Genomic DNA, 27,094 nt, shown 5'->3' with positions numbered 1-27,094 from the left:
CAGGAGAGCTGGACAGGGATTGTTCATTAGCAGAGGAGTGGCAGGGCAAGGGGGAATGGGTTCCCACTGAAATTTCAGTGGGAGATGAGGAGGGAATTGTTCCCTGGCAGGGTGGGCAGGCCATGGCCCAGGGTACCCAGAGAAGCTGGGGCTGCCCCTGGATCCCTGGCAGTGCCCAAGGCCAGGCTGGACACTGGGGCTGGAGCAGCCTGGCACAGTGGGAGGTGTCCCTGCCATGGCAGGGGTGGCACTGGGTGGGCTGTGAGGTCCCTCCCAGCCCAAACCAGTCCTGGATTCTGTGATTCCAAGGGATGTGAACCCCTTGGGATTTCCCCCACTCCACACCCTCCCATGGGGATGTCTCCTGCTCATGCTGTGCCCAGGCAGGGGTGATGGGAGCAGCCCCAAGCCCCACAGGGCTGCAACTTGCACTGACTCCAACAGAAAGCACCCTTCACTCCCCAGAGGTGATTTTAGGTTGCACTCTGGCCCTGTGCTCAGTGCCAGTCCCCAAGGACCCCGGGCACTGAGGGGCTGAGCACCCCCAGACCTACGTGGAGCTGAAGTCTGCCCAGTTGTTGGCTGCTGCAGGAGCCTCTGCAGGGGCAGGGGCTGCCAGGGATGTGGAGCTTTCCTGCACAGACACTTTGGGAGCAGCAGAGGGCTCGGCCACGGGCTTGGCAGAGGCTGGAACTTCACTGTCTGGGATCTTCTCTGCATAGTTTGCAGGGAACCATCCAGTCTTCCCCTTCAGTTCTCCACCAAGCCACCCTGGCTCTCCAGTCTGGCTTTCATCCACCTGCAGACACAGGAAGTCAGAGAGTTAACAAACACATCCTGCAAATGGGAATTCTACTGAAAAAACCCACATCTCCTCTGCAGCAATGAACTGACTGCAATGCAAGAGGGCTTGACAATTTTCTTCCCTTTTCTTTCCATACTGAAATCACTGAACCATGGAATGGTTGGGGTCAGGTCAAACCTGTCCTGCTCCACCCCTGCCATGGCAGGGACACCTCCCACTGTGCCAGGCTGCTCCAGCCCCAGTGTCCAGCCTGGCCTTGGGCACTGCCAGGGATCCAGGGGCAGCCCCAGCTGCTCTGGCAATTCCATCCCAGCCCCTGCCCACCCTGCCAGGGAACAATTCCTCATTGCCAAGATCCCACCCAGCCCTGCCCTCTGGCACTGGGAGCCATTCCCTGGGTGCTGTCCCTGCATCCCCTGGGAATTGTCTCTCTCCAGCTTTCCTGGGGCTCCTTCAGGCCCTGCAAGGCCACCCTGAGCTCAGCCCAAAGCTTCTCCTGTGCAGGTGAGCAATGCCAGCTGTGCCAGCCTTTCCTCCCAGCAGAGCTGCTCCAGCCCTCTGCCCATCCTGGAGCCTCCTCTGGGCTCTCTGCAGCAGCTCCAGCTCCTCCAGGGCTGGGGCAGCTCTGCAGGAGGGAAATCACCTGAGGACAGGCACAATCTCCATCCCAATCCCTTTCTTGACCCCAGCTGAGGGTTCAGCCCAGGGCAGGGAAGGATCCCAGGGCTCCTCAGAGGAGTTGCTGCCAAATTCCTTTGCCTCGGGCCATTTGCTGACTCTGTGCCTCCCACTGGGATTTGCATCCCCCCTCCCCCTCCCGGTGCAAAGCCATCCCCCATTCCTGCGGGGTTTGGGTCCCCTCCTCTCTCTCAGCCCCAGCAGTGAAGGCACTTGGTGCTTGACTGGTTCCATGTGCTTCTCCTGCAGTGCAGAGCAAAACTTCCACTGCAGCAGAGATGGGAAAGCAGCAGGATGGGAGAGGGGAGGGCACAGCTGAGGGTGGGTCTGGGAAAAGGGATAAAGCACCGAGGGGCTGAATAACCCTCCCAGAGACCATCACCCCAGGAGCTGCAATCAGCACCCAGAGGGAGCAAGCAGCACTGCAAAGGCAAATCTGGCCTGTGGAGATGCTCTTTGAGGTGAGCCACAGGCTTAGAGAAGCCTCTGGGATCCTTCAGGCTAAGGAAAAACAAAACCAAATAAAGGTTTCAGAGCCAGGCAGCTCATGGCTCTGCAGGAGAGGACTGGAAGCTGCAGTAATTCTGAAACTGCCTGGGAGGATACAGATCTCTGTTTATTCAACCCAATTAAGCTCTCTATGCACACTCATGAAAAGGCACTTTGAAGGATAATTTAAACTTCCTAATTCATATCAGCTCTGGTTTCTTCTTCATCTAAAATACAAGTCACATCTGGTTTGGCAGTACTGTGCTGAAATTTTAAATAAATTCCTTTGATTTTTTTTAAGCTATTTTGTTTCAATTTCCTTTAATTTTTATACCTACCACCCACAAATCCCACAACAATCACAGATTTTCTTTTTCCAAAATACAACCAGACTTTAAATGCACACCTGAATAGTGAATTACAGTGTGTGGGAAGTTGTTTTTATTTATTCAACTGTACTTCAGAGCCACAGCTGACAATACTTAATTCTGTGGATCACAAAGAAGATTGAATCCAACTCCAACAATCAATAACTAAGAAAACTGATGAGAAACTGTCATTAGAATTCATTGCAGACTTTTCAGGGAAGAATATCTGTTCCCACACAAAAACTTGGTTGAGCCATAGCCAGGATTAAAATCAATCTCAACTTACAGTGGAAGAAATTTAAAGTACACTGAAAGGACAAGAGAATTAAAAAGCCAGAGCAATTGTGGAATCCATGGCACAGATCCAGGGTGCCCCAGGCTTTTCCCAGCAGTCAGACAGAGCAGAGCCCTCTCCAGACTGGCAAAGCCTTTTCCTTCCTGGGTAAATCCTCCTCCTCCCTGGTGCCCTCAGCCAGGGCTCAGGGCTGGGTTGACCCCCTTGGAAAGATCATTCCCAGGCTCTGGGAAAGGCCCAGCTCCTGTGACAGAAGGAGCTCTGCAGCCCCATTCCAGCCAAGATTCCAGGCAGGATCAGATCCCAGCCCAGGATCCCTGCCCAGGATCAGATCCCGGCCCAGGATTCCCAGCACAGGATTCCAACCCAGGAATCCCAACCCAGGAATCCCAGCCCAGCGATCCCAGCCATGGGATCCCAGCCCTGGGATCCCAGCCCAGGAATCCCAAGCCAGGAATCCCAAGCCCAGGAATCCCAAGCCCAGGAATCCCAAGCCCAGGAATCCCAAGCCAGGAATCCCAGCCCTGGAATCCCAAGCCCAGGAATCCCAAGCCCAGGAATCCCAGCCCAGGGATCCCAAGCCAGGAATCCCAGCCCAGGAATCCCAGCCCAGGAATCCCAAGCCAGGAATCCCAGCCCAGGAATCCCAGCCCAGGAATCCCAGCCCAGGAATCCCAGCCCAGGAATCCCAGCCCAGGAATCCCAGCCCAGGAATCCCAAGCCAGGAATCCCAAGCCAAGAATCCCAGTCCAGGGATCCCAAGCCAGGAATCCCAAGCCCAGGAATCCCAAGCCCAGGAATCCCAAGCCCAGGAATCCCAAGCCCAGGAATCCCAAGCCCAGGGATCCCAGCCCAGGGATCCCAAGCCAGGAATCCCAGCCCAGGAATCCCAGCCCAGGAATCCCAGCCCAAGAATCCCAGCCCAGGAATCCCAGCCCAAGAATCCCAGCCCAGGGATCCCAGCCCAGGGATCCCAGCCCAGGAATCCCAGCCCAGGAATCCCAAGCCAGGGATCCCAGCCCAGCCCTGGGATCCAGCCCTGGGCTCTGGTGGCACCTCGTGCCAGCTCCAGAATGGGTCAGGATTTGAGTTCCATGTGGGAGATCTCCATCTGTGGGAGGACAGCTATCCAAGGAGCAGGGATCTGGTGGCACAGGGAGCTCCCAGCTGGAGTGCAGCTGCACTGATGCCACCAGGCAGCCTCCCCTCAACCCTGAGCCTGCAAATTGCTGTTCTACAGGGAAAGGCACCACGGGCACCTTTGGAAGCACAGGAAGAACCCAGGGAGGGCTGAGGGAGGAGCCAAAGGCAGCATCAAAAGCCCACCCTGCTCCAGGGTGTCTGAAGTACTTTTGATGAGGGTTTGTTAACACAAACCAGGGGTCAAATTAACACTGGGCTGTGCTCATTTGACCCCTGGTGGGCTCAAAGCTGAGGAAGGGCAGGGGAAGCAGCTCTGGTGGGGTCAGTGGAGCCCCTGAGGAGCCCCCTGGCAGCACTTACCCACTCCCTTCTCACCTCCAGGGGAAGCAGGGATGCAAAGCAAGGCATGGTTAGAGCACAGCTCAGCACTGAGCACTGCTCAGAGCAGCCCTTCAACCTCCCTGCAGGGCAGCAGAGCCCCCAGGAACCTGCTGTGACTCTGGCCAAAACCACTTCAACAAAGGCAACAGAGAGGAGAGACCCTGCTGGGGCTGAAGGGGTTAACACTGAGTCCATAAGCAACAGACAACAAGACTGAGATGGTCTCAGAGTCTCTGTTTGAAACATGTGTGGTGATCCTTAGAATCACAGATGCTGGGGGAAAATGTTATTTCCCTGCAAATCTCTCTTTAAAAATGATTTCAGTGCTCCTTAGAATCACACACTTCAGGGAAAATGTTATTTTCCCTGCAAGAACAGGGATAAATATGTGCAGAACTGCCTAGAACCATATGTTTTGAGGAAAAATGTTATTTTATCTGCAAATCTCTATTTAAAAATGTGCAAAATGCTTCTTAAAATCACAACTTTTGGGAAAATTGTTATTTTCCCAGCAAGTCTCCCTAACAGTGATCACTCTTGCCCACAGAATGCCCTGTAAATCCAGGCCACCCCCTATTTCCCAGGAAAACAAGGCATCCTGGCACTGCCCAGCAGCCTCCAGAGTCTCCTCTCCAGCACCATCTCCTGCAGCTTTCCAACCTGCTGTATCCTCACTCAGTCCTCAGCAGTGACACCGAGCCAGGATTCACTTTGGATTTTCCAAGAACCCATCCCAGGGCCACAAACACCCAAGAAGTAAAAAGCCAAACCAACCCCAAAAGGTTCCATTTCCCAGAACAGGTTTTTTTAAAAAGATGATAATTACAATTTAGAGGACTCTACAAAGTGTATTTTTCCAAAATCCAAATTCCAAATGTAAAAACTCTTAAAATCAATTTGGTTGGGTAGAACACTGTTGGGAATACACTTCCCCCAGTGAACAATATTTAAGAATTCCCCCAGGAATTTTCATTCTGCATGTTAAGAACATACTAATGATTAATTAGTATTAATTTCCATTTAATCCCTGCAGCCATGAACCAGGGAATTAAAACCTGGAGAGACAAAAGCAAACCTTGCTTCAGAATTCGACACAACCCACTGACCAAATCCCTGAAAAATTGGAAATTATTCTCCAACAGCACACCTGCAACCAGATTTTTGGGATTTGCAGTTTCCTTTCTTGCCATAGCAAACAGAAGGCAGCCCTGGCAGAAGCTGAAGGCTTCTCCCAAGGAATATCCCAGTCCCTGCTTACCATGACAATGTCTCCAGGCTGGATGGTGATCTCGTCGTGGCTTCTGGATTCAAAAGGATACAGAGCTCTATAATACACTATTTTTACATCCTCCTGAGCAGAAATGGTTAGAGGAGCTTTCTCTGAGCAAAGGAAACACACAGATACAGAGAGAAGAAATCAAACCACCTGATTTTTAAACACTTGGAAAATGGGGTGGAAGTGGAGACAAGAGTCACCAAACCTGCAGGGTCTGCAGAACAACTTATCCCCTTTTTACACAAGGGAAATATGAAAATGGATTATTTAAAAACAATTTTCTTATTATTTTCTCCTCTAAAAACAGGGGAAATCTTAGAAACACAGAAAGGCCTGGGCAGGGAGGACCTGAAATCCCACCCAGTGCCAGCCCTGCCATGGCAGGGACACCTCCCACTGTCCCAGGCTGCTCCAGCCCCAGTGTCCAGCCTGGCCTTGGGCACTGCCAGGAACTGGAAGTCCACAGCTGCTCTGGGCAGAATTTAGTTATAAAAGTGATGCAATCCTTTGGACAAATATTTAAACCAGTTTTACTTTCCCAAACAGTTCTCGTGTGTATCCAAGCCACCTAAGAGGGAAGCAGGATTCCCACTACAGGCAAAAATCAGGAAACAATGCAGGGAAAAAGCTCTCAGCTGAAAGTGAATGTGTGGAGAGCAGAAAAGGGGAATAAACCTTAGATTTCAGGTCACTGGTCCAGTGAACAAAGGAAGGCAGGAAAGGAAAAGGGTGACTAAACAACATATTGTTCCTACTCTGAAAAACCCCAAGGCATGTGTCCCACAGCAAAATAAAAGCTGCAGAAATACTTTTGACATCTTGCATCCAGCCCTTTGCAGCTGAGATCCCCCTTCCCTTCCCCTGCCCTGCAGCCTCAGAGCTGGGCTTTCCCCTCTGCTCAACACCAGCCTCTGGGGAAGAACAGGGATGCCTAACAGAACCATTTTTGGAGCCTGGAGCTCAATCCACGCACGATTTCCTTTAGCAAGACTCCCAATCCAGCCCTGACCACCACCCTGGTCTATGTGGAATGGGAAGAGAGAAGAGAACTGAGCTGTCCCTGAGCACTCCCCGCTGCTGGACCCTACCTGCGTTGGACCACGGGGCCTGGCCGGGCTTGCTGGGCTCCTGGTGGGGCTGGAAGAGTTTACTCAGCTTCTCCTGCATCTCCTGTTTCCCCTTATCCTCACTGTCCTTCTTCTTGGGTAGTTCTTCCCTTTTTTGCTTGTCATCTTCCTGGATTTTTTTTTGCCACTGTGCCTCCTCCTCTGGCTGTCCCCGCGGTTTGTCCCGGTCCTGGATCCGCCTGGGGGACAGTGGGGACAACAGAGCCACTCAAACCAAAGCCACCAAAGCTTTTGGGTCATCTCCAGTACCAAGTGCCCTCTGTAGGGCTCTTCTATGCCCTAACTCTACTTTGGTGACTTAGCACTCCCCAGCATCTTCTCCCAGTGGGAATGATTCCCAGAAACCACAGACTCAGGCAATGGTTTGGGCTGGAAGGGACTTTGAGGGTCCAGCCCAAGGTAAGACTCCAAACAGACAAATCAGAAAGAGAAAAGCAGGAATCAGAACATGGGGCCATCCTTATCCTCATGCTGAGGGGCAAGGAGGAGAAGTATTTGCAAGTTTTACACAGCACTGCAGAGAATTATTGGGAATATTTCCCATTCCCAAATGCCAGAGTTAACAAGTCCTTCCCCTCCACCACAGGACAAGACACCAAGAAATGAATAATTATTCTCTGCTGGAAATAGTTTGCCCCAGTAAAGACAGCTGTGAAGATCTGAAGGATGCCCAGTGTGCTCCAGTCTGTTCCACAGCCTGTTCCAGCCCTGGAATCCCTTCAGAATCAGAGCCAAATGCCTGAGAAGCAGCTGCTCCTGACACTCTGGGTGTGTGCACAGACAGACCCTGTCCAAGGACAATGTCAATTCCTGATCAAAAACAGTGGGAGGGAAAACCTAATTCATGGAACCCCCAAATCCCTGGGGCTGGCACAGCCCTCCCAGCCCAGGGAGTGCCAGCTGTGCCCCATGGCCACCTTGTGCCCAGCCCAGAGCACTCAGTGCCACCTCCAGGGGACACCTGCAGGGATGGGCACTGCAGAGCTCCCTGGGCAGCCCCTGCCAAGGCCTGAGCACCCTTTCCATGGGCAAATTCCTGCTGCTGGCCAACCAATCCACTTCCCAACATTAGAGGGTGGCACTAGAGGACACAAACCTCATCTGCATCCCTGGAAGTTTTGGGCAGGCAGGAATATTTTCCAGGAGATGCCAGGGGAGGTGTTACATTTAGGGCTCCATTAAAGCAGTTTGTTACCTCTGAGCTTCTTTTTGCTTTTCCAGCTCCACTGTCTTCCTTTCCTGTTCCTTCTGTTTCAACCTCTCAGCTTCCAAGCTCTTCTGCTTCTGGAGCTGCTGTTTGTTATGGATTTCTCTCAGCTCCTGGATTAAAAAAAGACAAACAGGTGTAAAAATCCACTCTGTGAATCAGAACTGATGGCCCCAAAGAGTTCCCTGTGAGGGGACAACACCTGGCAGGGCTGGGGATCTCTCAAAGTCACACTCCTGCCAAATGCAGATATTTCAGGTTCATTCCCAGGGTCTATAAACCACCTACTGTTTTCCTGTTTTTATCCATTAAAGGATTAGGAAACCAGAAAACTTTTGAATGGGACTCTGAAAAATGGGCAAAGCTTAATCTGAACAGTCACTTCTGTTTCATTTTGTTTGTTGGTTTATGGAATCCATTTCTTGAATTCCATACACAAATCTGCCCTTTGAGCTCTCACAACAGCAACTCTTAATCAGTTTCATTTGCCAGTTAATGCTGATTTACTAAAGAACCTTCAGGGCTGGGTTATGCACAGGAGACTGAGATCCTTAAGGAATGTCTTTGGGATGAGTCATGGTACAGACACCATTCATACATAAGTCAGTTTTTCTTCAACTGCCTGGAAAAATTAGAATATAATTGATAGTAATAATACCATAATATTTTCCTCAAGATTTGTTCTCTGCATTAACACCTATTAACACCAATCCAACCTTTATCTGGAATTTCTTTGCATGACCTGGAATTTTCATCTGAACACCTCAGCAGTACAGTAGAAAAAGGGTAAATTTGCCTACAACCACTGAGGATTTTCACTGAAAATAGTTCACTTCAAGAATTGGTATCTTATCATGAACATATGGTACAGGTGAGATTGAAACTGTTAATCCTGGAAGTGTTTGGATGGTTTTTCAGAAATTCACAATCTACAAAGCACAGGAAGTTTTCATTCCTCATGCACTGACCCAAATGAGAAACTTGCATAAGAAAGAAAAAAAGAAATGGAAGTGATTCAAACCCACTGTTTACAGGGGTGAAAGCTTCAAAAGGGAAGCTAATCCTTGTGGCCCAGGTCTCAGTTTTAGTTCATTAGTGCTCCTGAGTTTCAATTCAGTGAAAACCGAGCTCAGCATCATTAAAGAGAGAATCAGTTCCCAGGGAAGTTGGAATTAAAGAGACATTTTAAGCATCATTTCAGTTTTCCACAGACTTTTTAACACACTATTCCCTCCCAGCCAAGCTGATGTGCTGGCTCAGTGTTCTGTGAGAGGATTTTCTGTGACAGGAGTGTGTGTAAGGAAAACCAAACCTAGTTTATAGTGCTGGCACTGGATGGAGCATTTTTGGTGATGAAGAAATGCCATGCACATCCCTTTTGGGTCAGCCAGGAGGAAACAAAGATGTGCTGGGCAACGTTGCTTTGCCAGCTGGGAGGATGGGGGAGGAAGAGCCAGCATCTCCCACAGCTCTACTGGAAACCAGTTGGACAAAACTCTGCTAACACCTCAACAGCCAGGACACTTCCAGCTGGATGCTGAGCACACTCCAACTCATCCTGCACAGACACAGCTCCCAGCTGGACATTGCCCCTCCTGTGCTGGATTACAAGGGCCCCACAAGGCTTTGCTCATTCCTGGACCAGGAATGCCTTACCTTAAAAGCAGAGCAATTGTTACTCTGGCATTTAAATCCAAACAGAGCAACAAGGAGGATTTGAGGTGTTACAACAGCCACATTCATATTATTGACTGGGAATTGCAGCATTTCAATATTCACCATATACAGCCATTTGCTACAGAAACCTTCAGGGAAGAAGTGGAGTTGTTTTGGCCTAGACTGTGCCTTTTTGACAGGAAGACAACAGGACTGGGGATGTTCAGGGATTACAATCCAAGGTTTGCATCAGATCTTCTCCCCTGAGACGAGCAGAGCATGTGCTCCCAGAGGAAAGGACCCTGCAGTTCTGTGCTCCCTGAAGCTTTTCCAGAGCAGCCCTTTCCTGCCCCTTCCCCAGCTCCCAAAGCCTCTGCTTTGGCCTTGGCAGACAATTCCTCCCTTCACCCCATCCTGGGGAGACTGGGCAAAGGAAGGGAGCTGCTCCCCCTCTCCTACCTGGAATCACACATTACAGTGATGTGTAGGGACACTTCCCATCCAAGTGTTTGCTTTTTAAAAATTCTGAAAACCATGACCAAAACAGGCAATTTACTTAAACTCTTGAAGTTCCAGATAAGCAAAAGACAAAACCAACTCACTAGAACTGTGCCATTCAAAGTTGCAACTCAAAGCACACTCCTCACACAGGCATAAGGATTAGATAAAAATCTAATGCTAAACTCTTCTCTCTGGTTTTGGTTTGGTGCTGGCACCCCCTGGCAAACACTGCACACTCATCTGCTTAGGGAAAGTGAAGCACATAACTGGAGGAGGCTCAGAGAGAGCTGGGTCCTGCCTGAGCAGGCCATGGAGACCTTTGGGAAGGAGTGTAAGTGCTGGATGCAGCCCAGGAGGAGAGCCAGGCACTGCAGCATTGCCTCTTCCACTGCCACTGACTGGAAGAAAGAAATGCTGAGATGTAAAGAGGGTTGGGAGCAGGAGTGCCCTGCTGACACTGACACACAGGACTGACAGCCACAGGACACACGGACAGCACTGGGACAGCTCAGCCCACTGGGGGCCACTGCTTTTGCCAGGCACTGGGAAAGAATTCTCAGCACAACCATCTCACAAACATGAACTCGGCCCTTGTGGGCTTTTGGGCAGGAGCAGCAGCAAGAAATTCTGGATTCTTCCACGTTCTAGGAAATGGGCATTAGGTGCTTGGAGCTGGGAGGGTCAGTTTTGATCCAGGGATGTTGGGGAGGAATTCTGTATCCTGAAGGTGGGCAGGCCCTGGCCCAGGGTGCCCAGAGCAGCTGGGGCTGCCCCTGGATCCCTGGCAGTGCCCCAGGCCAGGCTGGACACTGGGACTGGAGCAGCCTGGCACAGTGGGAGGTGTCCCTGCCATGGCAGGGGTGGCACTGGGTGGGATTTCAGGTCCTTCCAACCCAGACCATTCCATGATCCTAAAAGAAACAAGTGACCAGCTCCATTTCATTGATACCTGCATCAAGAGCAATTATTACATCTCCAGGCTGAGAGCACAGAAGTTTCACTCCTTCAGCCCTAGGACACAAAGAAGTGGCCAAACTTTCAACCTTGTAACAAACTCAGTCACTTTATAGCCAAAACCAGCCCAATCCACCAGAGGTTATCTTGTATCATAAACTGCCCAATTCCCATTTGAAAGGACACCTGAGCAGCCAAACAAGCTCCAGCACTCTCCTGAAACCAAGTGGTTCTATCTCAAGATATCCAATCCTACGATTCAAATGACCTGACTTGAAATGTTAATAACATTTTGCAAGGCTGAAAGCTGTTGGTGGAAATGCACCAGATTCTATGAATATTTCCCACTCCAAAGGACTCATCAGAAGGAACTGAGGTCAGTTGTTTTGGAGAGATGACAAAAAGATTCAGCAGAAAAAATATTTCTCTCCCTAACCACTCCTGCGGTATTAAGACACACAGCAAAGATGATGTAATTTAACACTTGCATGAAGCATCCACTTATTACAGAACACAAAAACATGGAGACAAATCCAGAGCATCCTGTAAACTGCTGGGGTTTGGAAAAGTTGCCCAATAAACTAAATTACCTTGATTAAATCCAGAGTTTGTAATTTATTTGTTTGATAAAAATGTATTTTAAAACGGAAGAGTTCCATCTCTCTCATCTTGACCTATTATCCCTTAATTTACAAGAAACCTTTATCATATTTAGAGCTCAGATGTGGTGGAATTGTTGAGACATAATTTGAAAAATTTCCCATTTCATTGTGAGCATTATCCAGCTGCCTGGAGAATGGATAATCCCACAGATGGCACCACAGCCAGGAACTGAGAGCTCAACATGTTCTTCTGCTATTTAGGGAAATTATTAATTTGGGATTATTTACAAGCCAATTTCTACCTATTGCCAATGTCAGTCACTTTTCCAGTGGTGGTTCCTAAAAGTTGTCACAGATTTGTGATTTTTTAGGTAACTGTATGTGAAAGTTATGGCAGTTCATAATGACCTGGTCTGGAGTGGTGTGACCACTGATATGTGATATATGTGATATATGTGATATATGTGATATATGTGATATATGTGATATATGTGATATATGTGATATATGTGATATATATTATGGGAGCTCATAAGGACCTGGTTTGGAGCGATGTGATCTCCTAAGTGTGTCCTCTGTGGGTGGAGAACTTGCACTTCACACAAATCCCAGTAAATCCAGGATTCCAGGAGAGCCTTCACTGGCCTTGGGCACAAAATTCCAGGGTGCTGGCACTGCCCAGGCTGCCAGAGCTCCAGGAGCCTTTGGCCAGCGCTGCCAGGGATGCCCAGGCTGGGCTTGGGGGGGTCTGGGCAGGGCAGGGCTGGCACTGGGGGATCCCTGGGGGTCCCTACAGCTCAGGACATTCCATGGTCCCATGAAGAACAACTGCCATGGAATCACTGCTGCACTCAGCAGCTTCTGAGTGGTTTCTCCATCCCTTCTATGCTGAGCCCACAAAAATCTATGTGCCTTTTTAGGGTTTTAAATTCTGTTATAAAATCCTCCAGGCCCCCCAAAATATGCCTTGCACATCTTGAGAAACTACAAAAGGCAGAAGTCTCTGAATTCAGCTCCCACTGCTCAGTTCCATAGCACAGCTGGGGCTGGAGTGAGTTCAGGGCAGGGAACGGAGCTGGGAAGGGGCTGGAGAATTCCTGAGGGAGCTGGGAAGGGGCTGGAGAATTCCTGAGGGAGCTGGGAAGGGGCTGGAGAATTCCTGAGGGAGCTGGGAAGGGGCTGAGCCTGGAGCAGAGGAGGCTCAGGGGGCCCTTGTGGCTCTGCACAAGTCCCTGCCAGGAGGGGACAGCCGGGGGGGTCGGGCTCTGCTGCCAGGGCACAGGGACAGGAGCAGAGGGAACGGCCTCAGGCTGGGCCAGGGCAGGCTCAGCTTGGCCAGCAGCAGGAATTTGCCCATGGAAAGGGTGCTCAGGCCTTGGCAGGGGCTGCCCAGGGAGCTCTGCAGTGCCCATCCCTGCAGGTGTCCCCTGGAGGAGTCTGGATGTGGCCCCTGGGTTTGAGGTGATGCTGGGGTGGCACTGGGTGATCCTGAAGGTCCCTTCCCACCCTGGCAATTCTGGGATTCTGTGACTGCCCCTCCTCAACTCAGCAAGGCAGAAATCCCCACAGACAGCTCCTCCTGATCTGCTCCTCCTGGCAGGTGAGTCCCACAATCTCCTCAGGCCAGAGGAGACCTTCTGCCTTCCCAAAGTGTCTCCACAGCTCCTTATCAATGGACTGAATCCACTTTTCCTGTTAAAGTGCACAACCATTTATCTTTGGTCAAGGCATTCCTGGATTCCTGGCACATGCTGATAAATCTGTGCTGAATGGCCAACTTCCATTTCTAATTATTGTCAGCTGGTTATCTGGGAAGTGCAAACCTTCAATATTTAAAAGATTGAGTTTTGGGGGACTGGTTTGTTGGTTTGGGTTGTTTTTTTTTGCTGCTGTCACAATACCAAGACTGTTCACCCCTTTCCCATTTATGTTTTGGTAATTTATGATCAAACCAAACCCAGGCACTAATTTTAGAATGAATATCTTTTGGTTCAATTTATCACTTTTAAAGGACTCCATTAAAAAAATATACCCAAGGAGCACAACATGCTAAGATGTATCCAAAAACCATATATGAAGAAAAACTAAGTGAGGTTTAAACCTCAAGGATTAATTAAGCAAGGACTAGACCATTCTATTTTCTTTGAAATATAAATTGTGCCCATTTTGTTTGTCCTGTGTCTGAGTCTGCAGAGATTCTCCCCTTCCATCCCTCCTGTCTCAGACTGGGAGAGTCATCTTCAAATGAGCCTTAAAACGGGGGCTCACTTTTCATTTTTCCTATAATTATTAATAACTCCAATTGAACCAAGCTATTTGTTGCTTAAATTCAAGCCCACCTTCCATTCTAAACTGTTTGATTTAATGCCAGTCGATCAACTTTCACAACAACTCCATCAATGTCTCTGGCACAGTGATTTTCCTGCTGAATACCTGTAATACAATTTGTGACATCTTGCAGGAAATTGAGCATTTTTGGTCAGCTTTCAGGAGAACCCACCAGTGGAATTAGCAAACAAAGTACTGGAACATTGGAATATTTTATGAAAAAATGAATGCTATTAAAAGTTTGTGACTACAGACTGATTTCCAACTTCTCTCTGCAGAACCCTGACATTGCCAGTGCAGAGATACACAAAAAAAAAAATAAATCACTGTTTGAACAAAGACTGTTAAAGCAGCAGCAAAACATGAAACCACAAAGCACAGGCAGCTACACTCAGGGACAAGCAGGAGCACACAGACAGCAGATAACAGTTCTGGGTGGCAGCAGAAAATCAAGTCTCTTTTATTCAAGATTTCAATTTGAACTCCTGATTCCAGCAGAGTTGCTGACCTTGGCCTGTCCTTCCTGGATGAAAAACACAGAAATTGGTAATTTCATTTTGGCAATCACAGACTTGGAATCAGGGCTCAAATCTCCTCCTGAAGAGACTCTGCAGATTAAATTGAGTCAAACCCTGAGTTTGAAAGCTGAGCAGCATTTCCTTAAATAACATAAAAATTAAATCAAATCCTCAACAGACAGGTTGAGAATGCTCCCCAAACTTGACATTCTTAATCATTTCAGTTCATTTTTTCCCCCCACAATCAGGTTAGAAAGTAATTAACTGAACATTCAGAAAGGCTTAAGGAGCCCTGGGTTACCTTCAGCTGATTATTGAAAATATCAATTTCCTGCAGTTTAGATCTGGTTTCTTTCTCCACCTCATCCAGCTGCTCCCGGAGCTGCTGCCGTGCCAGTTCCTTGGCTTCCAAGGCTCTTTTGATGGTGAGAAGGGAATCCCCTGGTTTGGAACACATGGGCAAGTCAGTATTTTCCTCTGTGGAACAGTGTAAGTCATAGAAAGCAACATTTTCCCATCTGCCTCTTGCAACACACAAAGAGCAATTCCAGGGGACACTCCAGCGAGGGAATGTGTCCTGGCCCAGCTCAGGCATGCCCCAAAATCTACTCACTGTGCAAACTGTTCTGCTGGACCTGCTTGAGCTGATCATTGAGCAGCTGCTTCTCTGGAATCAGCCTGCCCAGCATCTGCTGGGACTCCTGGAGCACAGACATGGGCAGGGAAAACAAGAACAGAAGCAGGCACAAAGGTGAGTGAGGGAAACTGCAGCCACCACACCTCTCCTCTCCATTTCTGCTCCACCTGCTCCCTCACTGAGTGAGGTGTTGTTGCTGGTTTCCCCCCTCTGTGTCACTGATCAATCCAAGCACTGTCTGTGTGACATCCCCACAGATCCCAGACATTCTCTGCCAGTCATGGAATTGATCTGAATCTCACTGAATATTGAACCTGGCCTGGAATTACCCAAAACTGAGGGCAGGGAGACAAGGCTAAATTTGAGGAAATGTTCAAATTAGCACTTACAAAATGTTTAATTCTGATTTTAATAAATGAAACACAGAATCCCCAAATCCCTGGGGTGGCAAAGCCCTCCCAGCCCAGGGAGTGCCAGCTGTGCCCCATGGCCACCTTGTGCCCAGCCCAGAGCACTCAGTGCCACCCCCAGGGGACACCTGCAGGGATGGGCACTGCAGAGCTCCCTGGGCAGCCCCTGCCAAGGCCTGAGCCCCCTTTCCATGGGCAAATTCCTGCTGCTGGCCAAGCTGAGCCTGCCCTGGCTGTCCCCTCCACTAATAGTTAATTATAATATTACCAACAGTGTTAATGATTAGTAACTTAGGTCAGGAATAGAAAGACAAACATTTACAGGAAGAGAAAATAAAGATTTTCCTTTTAAAGGAAAATATTCTGGCCAAAAGCCATGAAACACAAGCCCTGTGGGATGACAGTCCCTGAGTCCTTGACCTCTCCACGCTGAGCTCTTGGCAGAGGATTCTGATCTCAAACTCAGCACGTGGCAGGAAGGCTGTGAATGCTGAGTTACAGGGTCCCTGCACAAGATCCTCTCCCTTTGGAGGATGTTATGGACATACTTTATGAAAAATCCTTCATTAGGATTTTTTCTCCTGAGAAGCTGAGAAGCCTCAGAGGAAAAGAAAACCAGTAATTCTCTGCTGCTGTGGAATGCACCAGGTGCATCTGTGATTGGTCTAATGCAGTTGTTTTTAATTAATGGCCAATCCCAGTCCAGCTGTCTCAGACTCTAGTCAGTCACAAGATTTTATTATCATTCTTTTCCATTCCTTTCCTTTGCTAGCTTTCTGATGAAATCCTTCCTTCTAGTCTTTAGTATAGTTTTAATGTATAATTTTCTTTTAATATAATATATATCATCAAATAAGAAATCAGCCTTCTGAAACATGGAGTCAGGATTCTCATCTCTTCCCTCGTCCTGGGACCCCTGTGAGCACCACCACAGGAGAATGCTATAAATGTATTTCCTGTAGAACCCTGGCCCTTGTCAGAGCATGAAGTGCCACCTCACACTTTTCTGAAGCCTGCAGCTCCCAGCTCAAGTCGTCAAAACACCTTCAGCAGCACGAGGTGAAACAGCACCTGAGTATCAACATCCCATCTTCCCCACAAACCCTGGAACTTGCAGAGCAGGTCTCTGGAACTGCAGGCTTTTGAGGAACCGAGCAGCTGACAGCTTCCATTTGTCATGGAGGGCTGCAAATGACATCACTCAGTGCTAAGAGTGAATGTCCTGTGATCCCTGAACACCAGAGAGAGCCCCAGGGCTGCCGTGGGCTCCCCTGGATCCCTGGCAGTGCCCAAGGCCAGGCTGGATGGGGCTTGGAGCAGCCTGGGACAGTGGGAGGTGTCCCTGCCATGGCAGGAGTGGCACTGGATGGGCTTTAAAGTCCATCCCAACACAAACCAATCTGTGATCCCACAGCTGCACAAAAAGTTTTCATTTTGGTTAAAGCCAGGGTTGACTGCACTGCCATGGCTTTGGGCTGTCCCAGTTTCCTCCTGCCAGACCCTGATGGGTCCTGCAGTGCCCAGCTCAGCTCTGAGCATTATGCAACAACTGCAGCCTCCTGTGAGCTCCTGATGTTCCAGAAAATACCCTGAGACAGCACACAGCAGTCAAGGACTTTAGGAATTCATAAGTAGCAAAGCAGCAGAATTCAGATAAGCCACAGATCAGATTATGAGGAGCTGCAGGTGTCCCTGACAGCTGCAGGGCCTGACACAGCCAGAGCTCTCCCAGCCCCCCAGGGACATCCCAAAAGCTGGGCACTCAAACCCTGCCCTGCCCTGGGGCAGCCTCACCTCCAGTGCTGGGACAGTTCTGGGTGTCTCAGTATCAGACAGATCCAAGAGAGAGTCCAGAGGAGGGACACGAGGCTGGGAAGGCTCTGGAGGGGCCCCCGAGGTGCCTCGGTCAGCTCAGCCTGGAGCAGCCTGAGCTCAGAGCTCCCCGGGGCTGCAGCTCCTCCCGAGGGGCAGCGCAGGGACAGCTCCCAGCTCTGCTCTGGGACAGGGACAGCACCAGGGAGCGCCTGGGGCTGGGCCAGGGCACCTCAGGCTGCAGGGCAGGGCAAGGTTCTTCCCCAGAGGGTGCTGGCACTGCCCAGGCTGCCCAGGGAATGGGCACGGCCCCGAGGCTGCCAGAGCTCCAGGAGCCTTTGGCCAGCACTGCCAGGGATGCCCAGGCTGGGCTTGGGGGGGTCTGGGCAGGGCAGGGGTGGCACTGGGGGATCCCTGGGGTCCCTTCAGCTCAGGACATTCCCTGACTGCCATCCTGGGACTATTGGCTGCCTGGAAAGATGGGAATCAGCAATATACACAATATATAGCCTTGCTCTGGTGGGAGGTTCCCTGCCCATGGCAGGGTGGATGAGCTTTAAGGTCCCTGCCCAACCCAACCCCTCTGGGTTTCTGTGGCTCTGAGAAGGCTGCAGGATCCACCAAGCAGCAGAATGGACATCAGCATGGAACAGAAATTCTCCAAGTACAAAAAGCACCACAGGACAGCATTTGAGGGTGGAATGTGATCACAACATCAGCTGCTCTGCTTGTAAAGGCCAGAACACTTCCAAACATCCCAGATTACTCAATGCACTGAATAGTTTGGGGAGTGTGTAAGGACAGAGAATGCCAAGGCATCCTGAAGGTCAAGTCCTGTTTCCTGAAAGCCCAGACAAGCATGGAATAAGCACCTAGCCAAGAACACCCACCACATGGATTCCACATCCCTGCCTCAAACTGAAGAAACAGATGAAAGAAATTAACAGCATCACAAACTCTGGAAACTCGTGCCACAAGAAACAGCCAAGAGCTGAGTAATGTCCCACATGGAGGGGATATCAAAACCCAGCTCCTGCCCCTTGGAGAAGGGAAAATTCTCTTCAAATCACCTGGGAGCCCAGGTGTTCAGCAAGGAGGTAAACAACCCCTGCAGCACTGAGGTGTTTGCAGCCCAGCCCAGGTGTCTGGGGAGCAGGATCTGCTGAGACCCCTGCAGGCAGCACAGGGCCACAGAACTGGCACACATCCTCAGCACCAACTGGGACACCACTTCTTCCACGAGCTCATGAAACTGCATCTTGGCAGTAATTAACAGGCTGAAGGATAATTACTCCTCTGAATTAACTCATCTTCCCACAGCAAGTGTCAGATGTATTAAACTGAACCACTTGCAAGGAAGATACATCACCCTACAAAGACAATGACAATACTGACTTTATAACCTATTTCAGAGTTGAGAGGATGAAAATCTCCTTTTTGAAAACTCATTTACATCTTTAGTCTGTCCTCTACAGATCAGATAGGGAAATTTACAGGACATTTGAAAAAATAACTCTTTTCAGGAAAAAGCTTTAAGGCTCTCCCCAGACAAAATGTGGCCTTTCTCCTGAGCAGAGACATTTTCTGGGATCACAACTGGGATAAAAACACCTCAAGTGACACTAAGGGAAATCTCAGTGGTGGAGATCAATGAGAGCAGGCATCTCCACACAGCCACAGCTACTGCTGCCAAAGCACCCCAAAGCCCAAACCCCAACAGAACAACTGCCTGGGAAAGCAGGGTGAAGCTGGCATGGAACTATTTTATTATAATTTTTATAATAAAAATATTTATAAAGTATTATTATAATATTTAAATTGAAATACATTTATTTAATATTTTATAAAAAGCACAGACCCTCAAAAAATCAGTCTCATAATCTGAAGGTTGTGATTTCAATCCTCACACAGGGCACCACTAAAGGTTAGTTTATTTTAATTTTGTTTGTTTGTTTTTGTTATGGCTGGGATTGAAAGTGTTTGAGATGGTATTTTGTGTTTGGACTTAGATGTTTATTATTTTTTACATATATTATAATTTTATAAGCTGTGAGTTTTATAGTATTTTATTAATAAGTTATAAAATGGTTTTGTATTTATCTTTATAAGGCTTTTTAAGGAAAAGTTATTTAATTAAGAAATTATATTTAATTAATTTTATTTTTAACTTAATAACTAATTACTTTTTAAGTTAATCACTAATTTTTATAATAAAAGAGCAGGATTAGGTTTTAAGCCAGGTTTTGCACCTCACCTCTGTAGGTGTCAGAGTCTTTGCAGTGGTACAAACACACTGAGAGCCCCCATGACCAGCCAAGAATTAATCTCAAGCCCTATGGAGTATTTAATAAAGAGAAAATTTCCTGAATCAAATACTAGAGCCCATGGAAAAACCCTTACAAACTACAGTGAGGATTCTTTCACTAAAGGCAGACACCCCCTCAGCTGCAGCTCTCACGTGACAGAATTTCAGTAATTTTAGTCATTTCAGAATTTCAGTAGGAAAGGCAAATGCCAGGCTCAGATCAACAACTCCCTGGTTTCACTGGGAGCTCCAGAGTACATTATTTTTTATAATTAAAGGAACCATCAAGCCACTTCCCTGCAGTCAGTTCTGCAGAATTCCCACAGGACAATTTCCTTCTCCCCCCCAGAAGCACCTGCAGCCAGAGCATCTCCTGCTCCCTGCAGCAGGAGCCCAGGGGATGAAGGGAGAACCCCAGACACATCCAGGGATGAAGGGAGAACCCCAGACACATCCAGGGGATGAAGGGAGAACCCCAGACACATCCAGGGGATGAAGGAAGAACCCCAGACACATCCAGGGGATGAAGGGAGAACCCCAGACACATCCAGGGGATGAAGGGAGAGCCCCAGACACATCCAGGGAATGAAGGGAGAACCCCAGACACATCCAGGGGATGAAGGGAGAACCCCAGACACATCCCAGGGGATGAAGGGAGAACCCCAGACACATCCAGGGGATGCAGGGAGAGCCCCAGACACATCCAGGGGATGAAGGGAGAACCCCAGACACATCCAGGGGATGAAGGGAGAACCCCAGACACATCCAGGGAATGAAGGGAGAACCCCAGACACATCCCAGGGATGAAGGGAGAGCCCCAGACACATCCAGGGGATGAAGGGAGAACCCCAGACACATCCAGGGGATGAAGGGAGAACCCCAGACACATCCAGGGGATGAAGGGAGAACCCCAGACACATCCAGGGGATGAAGGGAGAACCCCAGACACATCCAGGGGATGAAGGGAGAGCCCCAGACACATCCAGGGGATGCAGGGAGAACCCCAGACACATCCCAGGGGATGAAGGGAGAGCCCCAGACACATCCAGGGGATGAAGGGAGAGCCCCAGACACATCCCAGGGGATGGAGGGAGAACCCCAGACACATCCCAGGGGATGAAGGGAGAACCCCAGACACATCCAGGGGATGAAGGGAGAACCCCAGACACATCCCAGGGGATGAAGGGAGAACCCCAGACACATCCAGGGCATGAAGGGAGAACCCCAGACACATCCCAGGGATGAAGGGAGAACCCCAGACACATCCCAGGGGATGAAGGGAGAACCCCAGACACATCCAGGGGATGAAGGGAGAACCCCAGACACATCCAGGGGATGCAGGGAGAACCCCAGACACATCCCAGGGGATGAAGGGAGAACCCCAGACACATCCCAGGGAATGGAGGGAGAACCCCAGACACATCCCAGGGATGGAGGGAGAACCCCAGACACATCCCAGGGGATGGAGGGAGAACCCCAGACACATCCCAGGGATGAAGGGAGAACCCCAGACACATCCAGGGATGAAGGGAGAACCCCAGACACATCCCAGGGGATGAAGGGAGAACCCCAGACACATCCAGGGGATGAAGGGAGAACCCCAGACACATCCAGGGGATGAAGGGAGAACCCCAGACACATCCAGGGGATGCAGGGAGAACCCCAGACACATCCAGGGGATGAAGGGAGAGCCCCAGACACATCCCAGGGGATGAAGGGAGAACCCCAGACACATCCAGGGGATGAAGGGAGAACCCCAGACACATCCCAGGGGATGAAGGGAGAACCCCAGACACATCCCAGGGGATGAAGGGAGAACCCCAGACACATCCCAGGGGATGAAGGGAGAACCCCAGACACATCCAGGGGATGCAGGGAGAACCCCAGACACATCCAGGGGATGAAGGGAGAACCCCAGACACATCCAGGGGATGAAGGGAGAACCCCAGACACATCCCAGGGATGAAGGGAGAACCCCAGACACATCCAGGGGATGAAGGGAGAAGCCCAGACACATCCAGGGGATGAAGGGAGAACCCCAGACACATCCAGGGGATGAAGGGAGAGCCCCAGACACATCCAGGGGATGAAGGGAGAACCCCAGACACATCCCAGGGGATGAAGGGAGAGCCCCAGACACATCCCAGGGGATGAAGGGAGAACCCCAGACACATCCAGGGGATGAAGGGAGAAGCCCAGACACATCCAGGGGATGAAGGGAGAACCCCAGACACATCCAGGGGATGAAGGGAGAACCCCAGACACATCCCAGGGAATGGAGGGAGAACCCCAGACACATCCCAGGGGATGAAGGGAGAACCCCAGACACATCCCAGGGGATGAAGGGAGAGCCCCAGACACATCCAGGGGATGAAGGGAGAACCCCAGACACATCCAGGGGATGAAGGGAGAACCCCAGACACATCCAGGGGATGAAGGGAGAACCCCAGACACATCCAGGGGATGAAGGGAGAACCCCAGACACATCCCAGGGATGAAGGGAGAACCCCAGACACATCCAGGGGATGAAGGGAGAACCCCAGACACATCCCAGGGGATGAAGGGAGAACCCCAGACACATCCCAGGGATGAAGGGAGAACCCCAGACACATCCCAGGGATGAAGGGAGAACCCCAGACACATCCCAGGGATGAAGGGAGAACCCCAGACACATCCAAGGGATGAAGGGAGAACCCCAGACACATCCCAGGGATGAAGGGAGAACCCCAGACACATCCCAGGGATGAAGGGAGAATCCCAGACACATCCAGGGGATGAAGGGAGAACCCCAGACACATCCAGGGGATGAAGGGAGAACCCCAGACACATCCCAGGGATGAAGGGAGAACCCCAGACACATCCCAGGGATGAAGGGAGAACCCCAGACACATCCCAGGGGATGAAGGGAGAACCCCAGACACATCCCAGGGGATGAAGGGAGAACCCCAGACACATCCAGGGGATGAAGGGAGAACCCCAGACACATCCCAGGGGATGAAGGGAGAACCCCAGACACATCCCAGGGGATGAAGGGAGAGCCCCAGACACACCCAGGGGATGAAGGGAGAACCCCAGACACATCCAGGGGATGAAGGGAGAACCCCAGACACATCCAGGGGATGAAGGGAGAACCCCAGACACATCCAGGGGATGAAGGGAGAACCCCAGACACATCCAGGGGATGAAGGGAGAACCCCAGACACACCCAGGGGATGAAGGGAGAACCCCAGACACATCCAGGGGATGAAGGGAGAACCCCAGACACATCCAGGGGATGAAGGGAGAGCCCCAGACACATCCAGGGGATGCAGGGAGAACCCCAGACACACCCAGGGGATGAAGGGAGAACCCCAGACACACCTGCAATGCAGGAAGCAGTTCCTAGGCACCTCTGAAGGACATTCATTTCCAAGAATGACAAATTATCCTCAAGTGTGAGGAACAGCTCGTTCCAAGTTTGCTCAGGATATTGATGGTTTTGAAGAGGTTAAAATTCAAGGCTAAGAATAAAATTAGAGAACATCTTCTCACCTGTAGCTGCTGCTGCAAATGGGTGATTTCTGCAATTCTGAGTTCTCTGGATTTATTTGTACTTTCGATTTCTTGTCTTTGGGTCGACAGCCGACACCTGATATCCTGAAGCTTCCCCTCCAACTGGTTTCTTTTATCATTCTTTAAAAGAAAAGAAAAACATCTATTTAATAAATTTTTTTACCAAAATGTTTGGTTGTGCAAGTCTGGATCTAAAATCTTCTTTTAAAAACTCCTTTTTTAAAACTCATTTACATCTTTAGTCTGTCTTCTACAGATCAGATAGGGAAATTTACAGGACATTTGAAAAAATAACTGTTTTCAGGAAAAAGCTTTAAGGTTCTCCCCAGACAAAATGTGGCCTTTTCTCCTGAGCAGTGACATTTTCTGGGATCATAACTGGGATTAAAACACCTCAAGTGACACTAAGGGAAATATCAGTGGTGGAAATTCTAGAAAACATAGAAAACAACCAGAGCCAGGGCACAGCCACCACCAGGCTGTGCTTGTGCATAGAATTTGCAGGGCAGCCCTGACAAGGGGAGAGAATGGTGCAGCTGGCCATCTTATCAGAAGGTTAATTAATTACTCTATTGTACTATATTATTTTATTTTATATTACACTATATTACATTGCATCTAAACTGAATCTGCCAAGCACTCAACCCTGCACAGAGCTGCACAGCATTTTGTGACTGTCACCTGGCAGTCCTGACACACACCTGCCCTGCTGGGCCAAGGAAACAAAACACCCTCACTGTGGGGAAACCATCTCCGTGCTGCATTCTGCTTTGGCACAAACATGGGCACAGCAAATGAGATAAAAATTGTTTTTCCTTTCTCTGAGGTTCAGAGAATGTGAAACCCAGAAATATTCCTGGGAAGAATTGTGCCTTGCTTTTCTCTGTGAGGAGAAATGTGGTGACACTCGTGTGTCTGAGCTGCTGCTCCACCAGCACTCACGAGAGCTTCCAGCTCGAACTCCAGGGTTTTCTTCTTGGCCTTGAGCACCACGATGTCCTCCTGCTCCTTGTTCCTCTGGTTCAGCAGCTCCTGCCGCCGGTTGCGCTCCCACTCCAGCTGCCTCTGCCTCTCCAGCTCCCGTTTGGCAGCCTGCAGGGTAAACACCAACAGCTGCAATTTGGGGTGCTCCTATTCTGATGTTCAGTTAGAATGTTGGTACAAACAGGGGCTGCTCTGGGCTCTGCACACACAAACTGCTCAGGGGTTGCTTCCCTGCACAGCAGGGGATGCCTTGGGAAGGCTGACCCAGAGCAGAGACCAGGCAGAGCTCCAGAATAAAGCAGGGATTGATTCCAAGGATCTCCTGCATGGACCCACCTTGGGCAGCACCAGAGCCCAGCCAGGGCTGCCCCCAAGATGACCCAAAATGGCCCCAAAATGCACGGCCGGGCACGGGGTCTCTCCCTGGGATCAGCTCTGCTCCATTTGCACCTTGCAGTTCATTGTCCCAGCCCAGCTTTAGCCCAGGCACTCCCACCCTGCTTGTTTTTCTCTCTCCAGCCCACGGGGTTTGTGCTCCTGGGCTGAGATTTGGCTCATTTGTCCTTGGTGCCCAGCTGGAGCAGGAATTGTTTTGTCTCCCTGCTCTGGGCACAGAGCTCACCATCCCATAATATGAAGCCCAGACCCACAGACTAAAGCAGCACAGAATGTGAAAATATAAAAGCTAACTAAACCTGAGGCATCACAGAGGTGACTGAAAGAAAACCCCTCTGTTTTGAAAGATCCAGTTTGCTGACTTAACAGGTTGTTTAGTACCAGGAGATCTCTCCAGGACATATTCAAATCTGTTCCCAACCTCCAACATGAGATCCTCTGTAGCTTTGCAAAGAACAGCCAAGTGTTCCTGTGCTGAACCTATCACAGTTTGGCAATGGGAGAAAAAAGGAGATTTTTGGGTTACCTAGGGTCAGTTTCCTTTAACAAATTCAAGGCCAGGTTGGATGGAGCTGCCTGGTCTGGTGGATGTTATCCCTGCCCGTGGCAGAGGGTTGGAACTGGAGGACCTTAAAGGTCCCTTCCAACCCAAACCATTCTGGGACTCTATGAAATGAACTCAGCCCTGGAAATCATGAATGCTGGATCATTCCTGCACCTCTTAACATCAAGTACAATAATACAACAGTAATAATAAATATTATTTTTAAGGAAGTGAGAGGTCAGGAGCATGTTGTCCTGTATGTCAATGTCTCGCCATTCATTTCACAGGACAAATGAAACAAAACCTGCCCCTCCCTTGCCTTTAACACCCCAAAAATGTTAGTTCCTGCTTTACAAGTTTGCTCCACACCCTGGCAGCAACACACCGAGTGCCCAGCACTCACCTGGATGCTCCCAAGCTGGGGCACTGTTGGAGCCCTGGATGCTGGGAATTCCAGACTGTCTGTGCTGCCAGGCACTGACCCCCAGAGAACACTGCAGTGACCTGAGGGCCTGGAGAAGCTTCCAGAATGGAATGACAGAGCTGGGATTGTGGGGGTGGAGTTTGAATAGAAGTGTGTGATATCCCAGGGTGGGAAACTCAGAGTTGAAGGGTTTAGAATGCAGTCAGAGACAGAAAGCAAGGTGGAGGTTTTGGGGTGGAGGCTGCTCCTTCTCCTTCTCCTCCTTCTCCATGGGTTTGGGTGGTTTTGTGCCATTGGATAAAAAAGTCCCCATTGTGGGCACAGGTGGTTGGGTATTGGGTTAAAAGTGAAAATGATTGAGGTGTCATTTGTTAATGGGACAGTTTATTATTACTATTATTTTTTACAGGCCTTAAAAGGCCTTGTAGAGAGAGATGTGGCTCCATTTTTAGTTTGTTAGAGTGAAGTGCTGCAGAACTCAGGGCTTGTGAGACTGTGACAGAGACAAGAACTGATAAATCTGAGTCCCTGTTGGAACCCAGAACATTCCTCTGGCTGCCCTGCAGGACTCCAGACCCTGGCAGGGGGTTCAGAGACCTTGGCACAGAGTCAGACACCTGTGCCTCCCATTTTAGCCCTTGGAAACAATTCCCAACTTTGTGTGAGGAGTTACAAGCCACAGGGTTTGGGTAGAGTGACAGTGAATTTGTCACAGGGTGAAAATGTAGAATTTTGGGGATTTAGAGTGGGGGTTCAGGGGGCAAGATGGAGGCATCTGAGTGTGTCCTGTCTTTCTTCTTCTTTTTGTTCTCCATCTTCTGCTGTGATGGTGACACTTGTGGATTGGTTTAGAGACAGACTGTCTAACACAGGTGATAGGTATTGGGAAGTTATGGTAAATAAAGCACAGGTAGTTCTTGGTATAACAGCCAACATCACCCCAAGGGCAGGGAGTGTGCCACAGCCCGACCTGCTGGACAGAGCTCAGCAGGGCAGAGACAGAATGGAACAGATAAGGGAAAATAAACAACCTTGAGAACCAGAGCCCAGAAATCTCAACTTCTTCTTCAGCCACAGGGCTGGGAACAAGACTGTTTAATACCTCGGGAGCCATTTCAGCAGCACAAAACCCGAGAAGTCCCAACAAGAAAGTGTCTCACATTTAATCCTGACCTTGACTGCACAGGGCCCAGCCCCTCCCAGTGCTGCCCCGGCTCACCTCTCTCCTCTCGATCTCCTTCCTCCTCTCCTCCTCGCGCTGCCGCTCCAGCTCGCGCTGTTTCTCCAGCTGCTTCTCCAGCTCCAGCTGCCGCTTGCGCTCCTGCTCCTGCCGCTCGCGCTCCTTCCTCTCCTGCTCGGCCCTCTCCAGCTGGGCCAGCCTCTCCTGCTCCTTGCGCTGCTGCTCCAGCAGTGCCTGCCGCCGCTTCTCCAGCTCCAGGTTGCCCCGCTCGAAGTTCTCCCGCTTCTTGTCCTCAAATGTCACTTTGTGCACGGAAACGTGGGGCAAAAGGACACTTCAACTCTGCCACTGACTTGGAAACAAACCCACCACAGAGACCCAAAGGAATCCCCTGCAAAGGGAATCCACCTTGCAGCAGGGATAACCCTGCTCCTCCCCACTAGGGATAATGGCTCCACAGGCCAGCCTGGGTTTAGAGTGGGAAATGGATTTGTAGAGAGCTCTCAGGGCCTGACAGCAGGC

The 27,094-nt window shown here is 49.9% G+C and overlaps 1 protein-coding gene across 5 annotated transcripts in view; it reads right to left on the bottom strand.

Moving 5' to 3' along the window:
* Window positions 1-27,094, bottom strand: part of ITSN1 (intersectin 1) — a 113,238-nt gene that overhangs the window by 40,062 nt on the left and 46,082 nt on the right. For all 5 annotated transcript variants that reach the window (XM_059840197.1, XM_059840198.1, XM_059840199.1 and 2 more), the window contains 9 exons: window positions 26,612-26,874; window positions 23,987-24,136; window positions 23,024-23,164; window positions 14,942-15,029; window positions 14,630-14,769; window positions 7,758-7,882; window positions 6,524-6,741; window positions 5,418-5,539; window positions 555-799 (listed from right to left, as the gene is read on the bottom strand). In XM_059840197.1, coding sequence (XP_059696180.1) covers window positions 555-799; window positions 5,418-5,539; window positions 6,524-6,741; window positions 7,758-7,882; window positions 14,630-14,769; window positions 14,942-15,029; window positions 23,024-23,164; window positions 23,987-24,136; window positions 26,612-26,874 — 1,492 coding nt within the window. The remainder of the gene's footprint in view (window positions 1-554; window positions 800-5,417; window positions 5,540-6,523; window positions 6,742-7,757; window positions 7,883-14,629; window positions 14,770-14,941; window positions 15,030-23,023; window positions 23,165-23,986; window positions 24,137-26,611; window positions 26,875-27,094) is intronic.

Source organism: Haemorhous mexicanus, chromosome 2, assembly GCF_027477595.1.
Source record: "Haemorhous mexicanus isolate bHaeMex1 chromosome 2, bHaeMex1.pri, whole genome shotgun sequence".
Classification (NCBI taxonomy): Eukaryota; Metazoa; Chordata; class Aves; order Passeriformes; family Fringillidae; genus Haemorhous; species Haemorhous mexicanus.
This window is presented reverse-complemented; position numbering and strand designations above follow the sequence as displayed.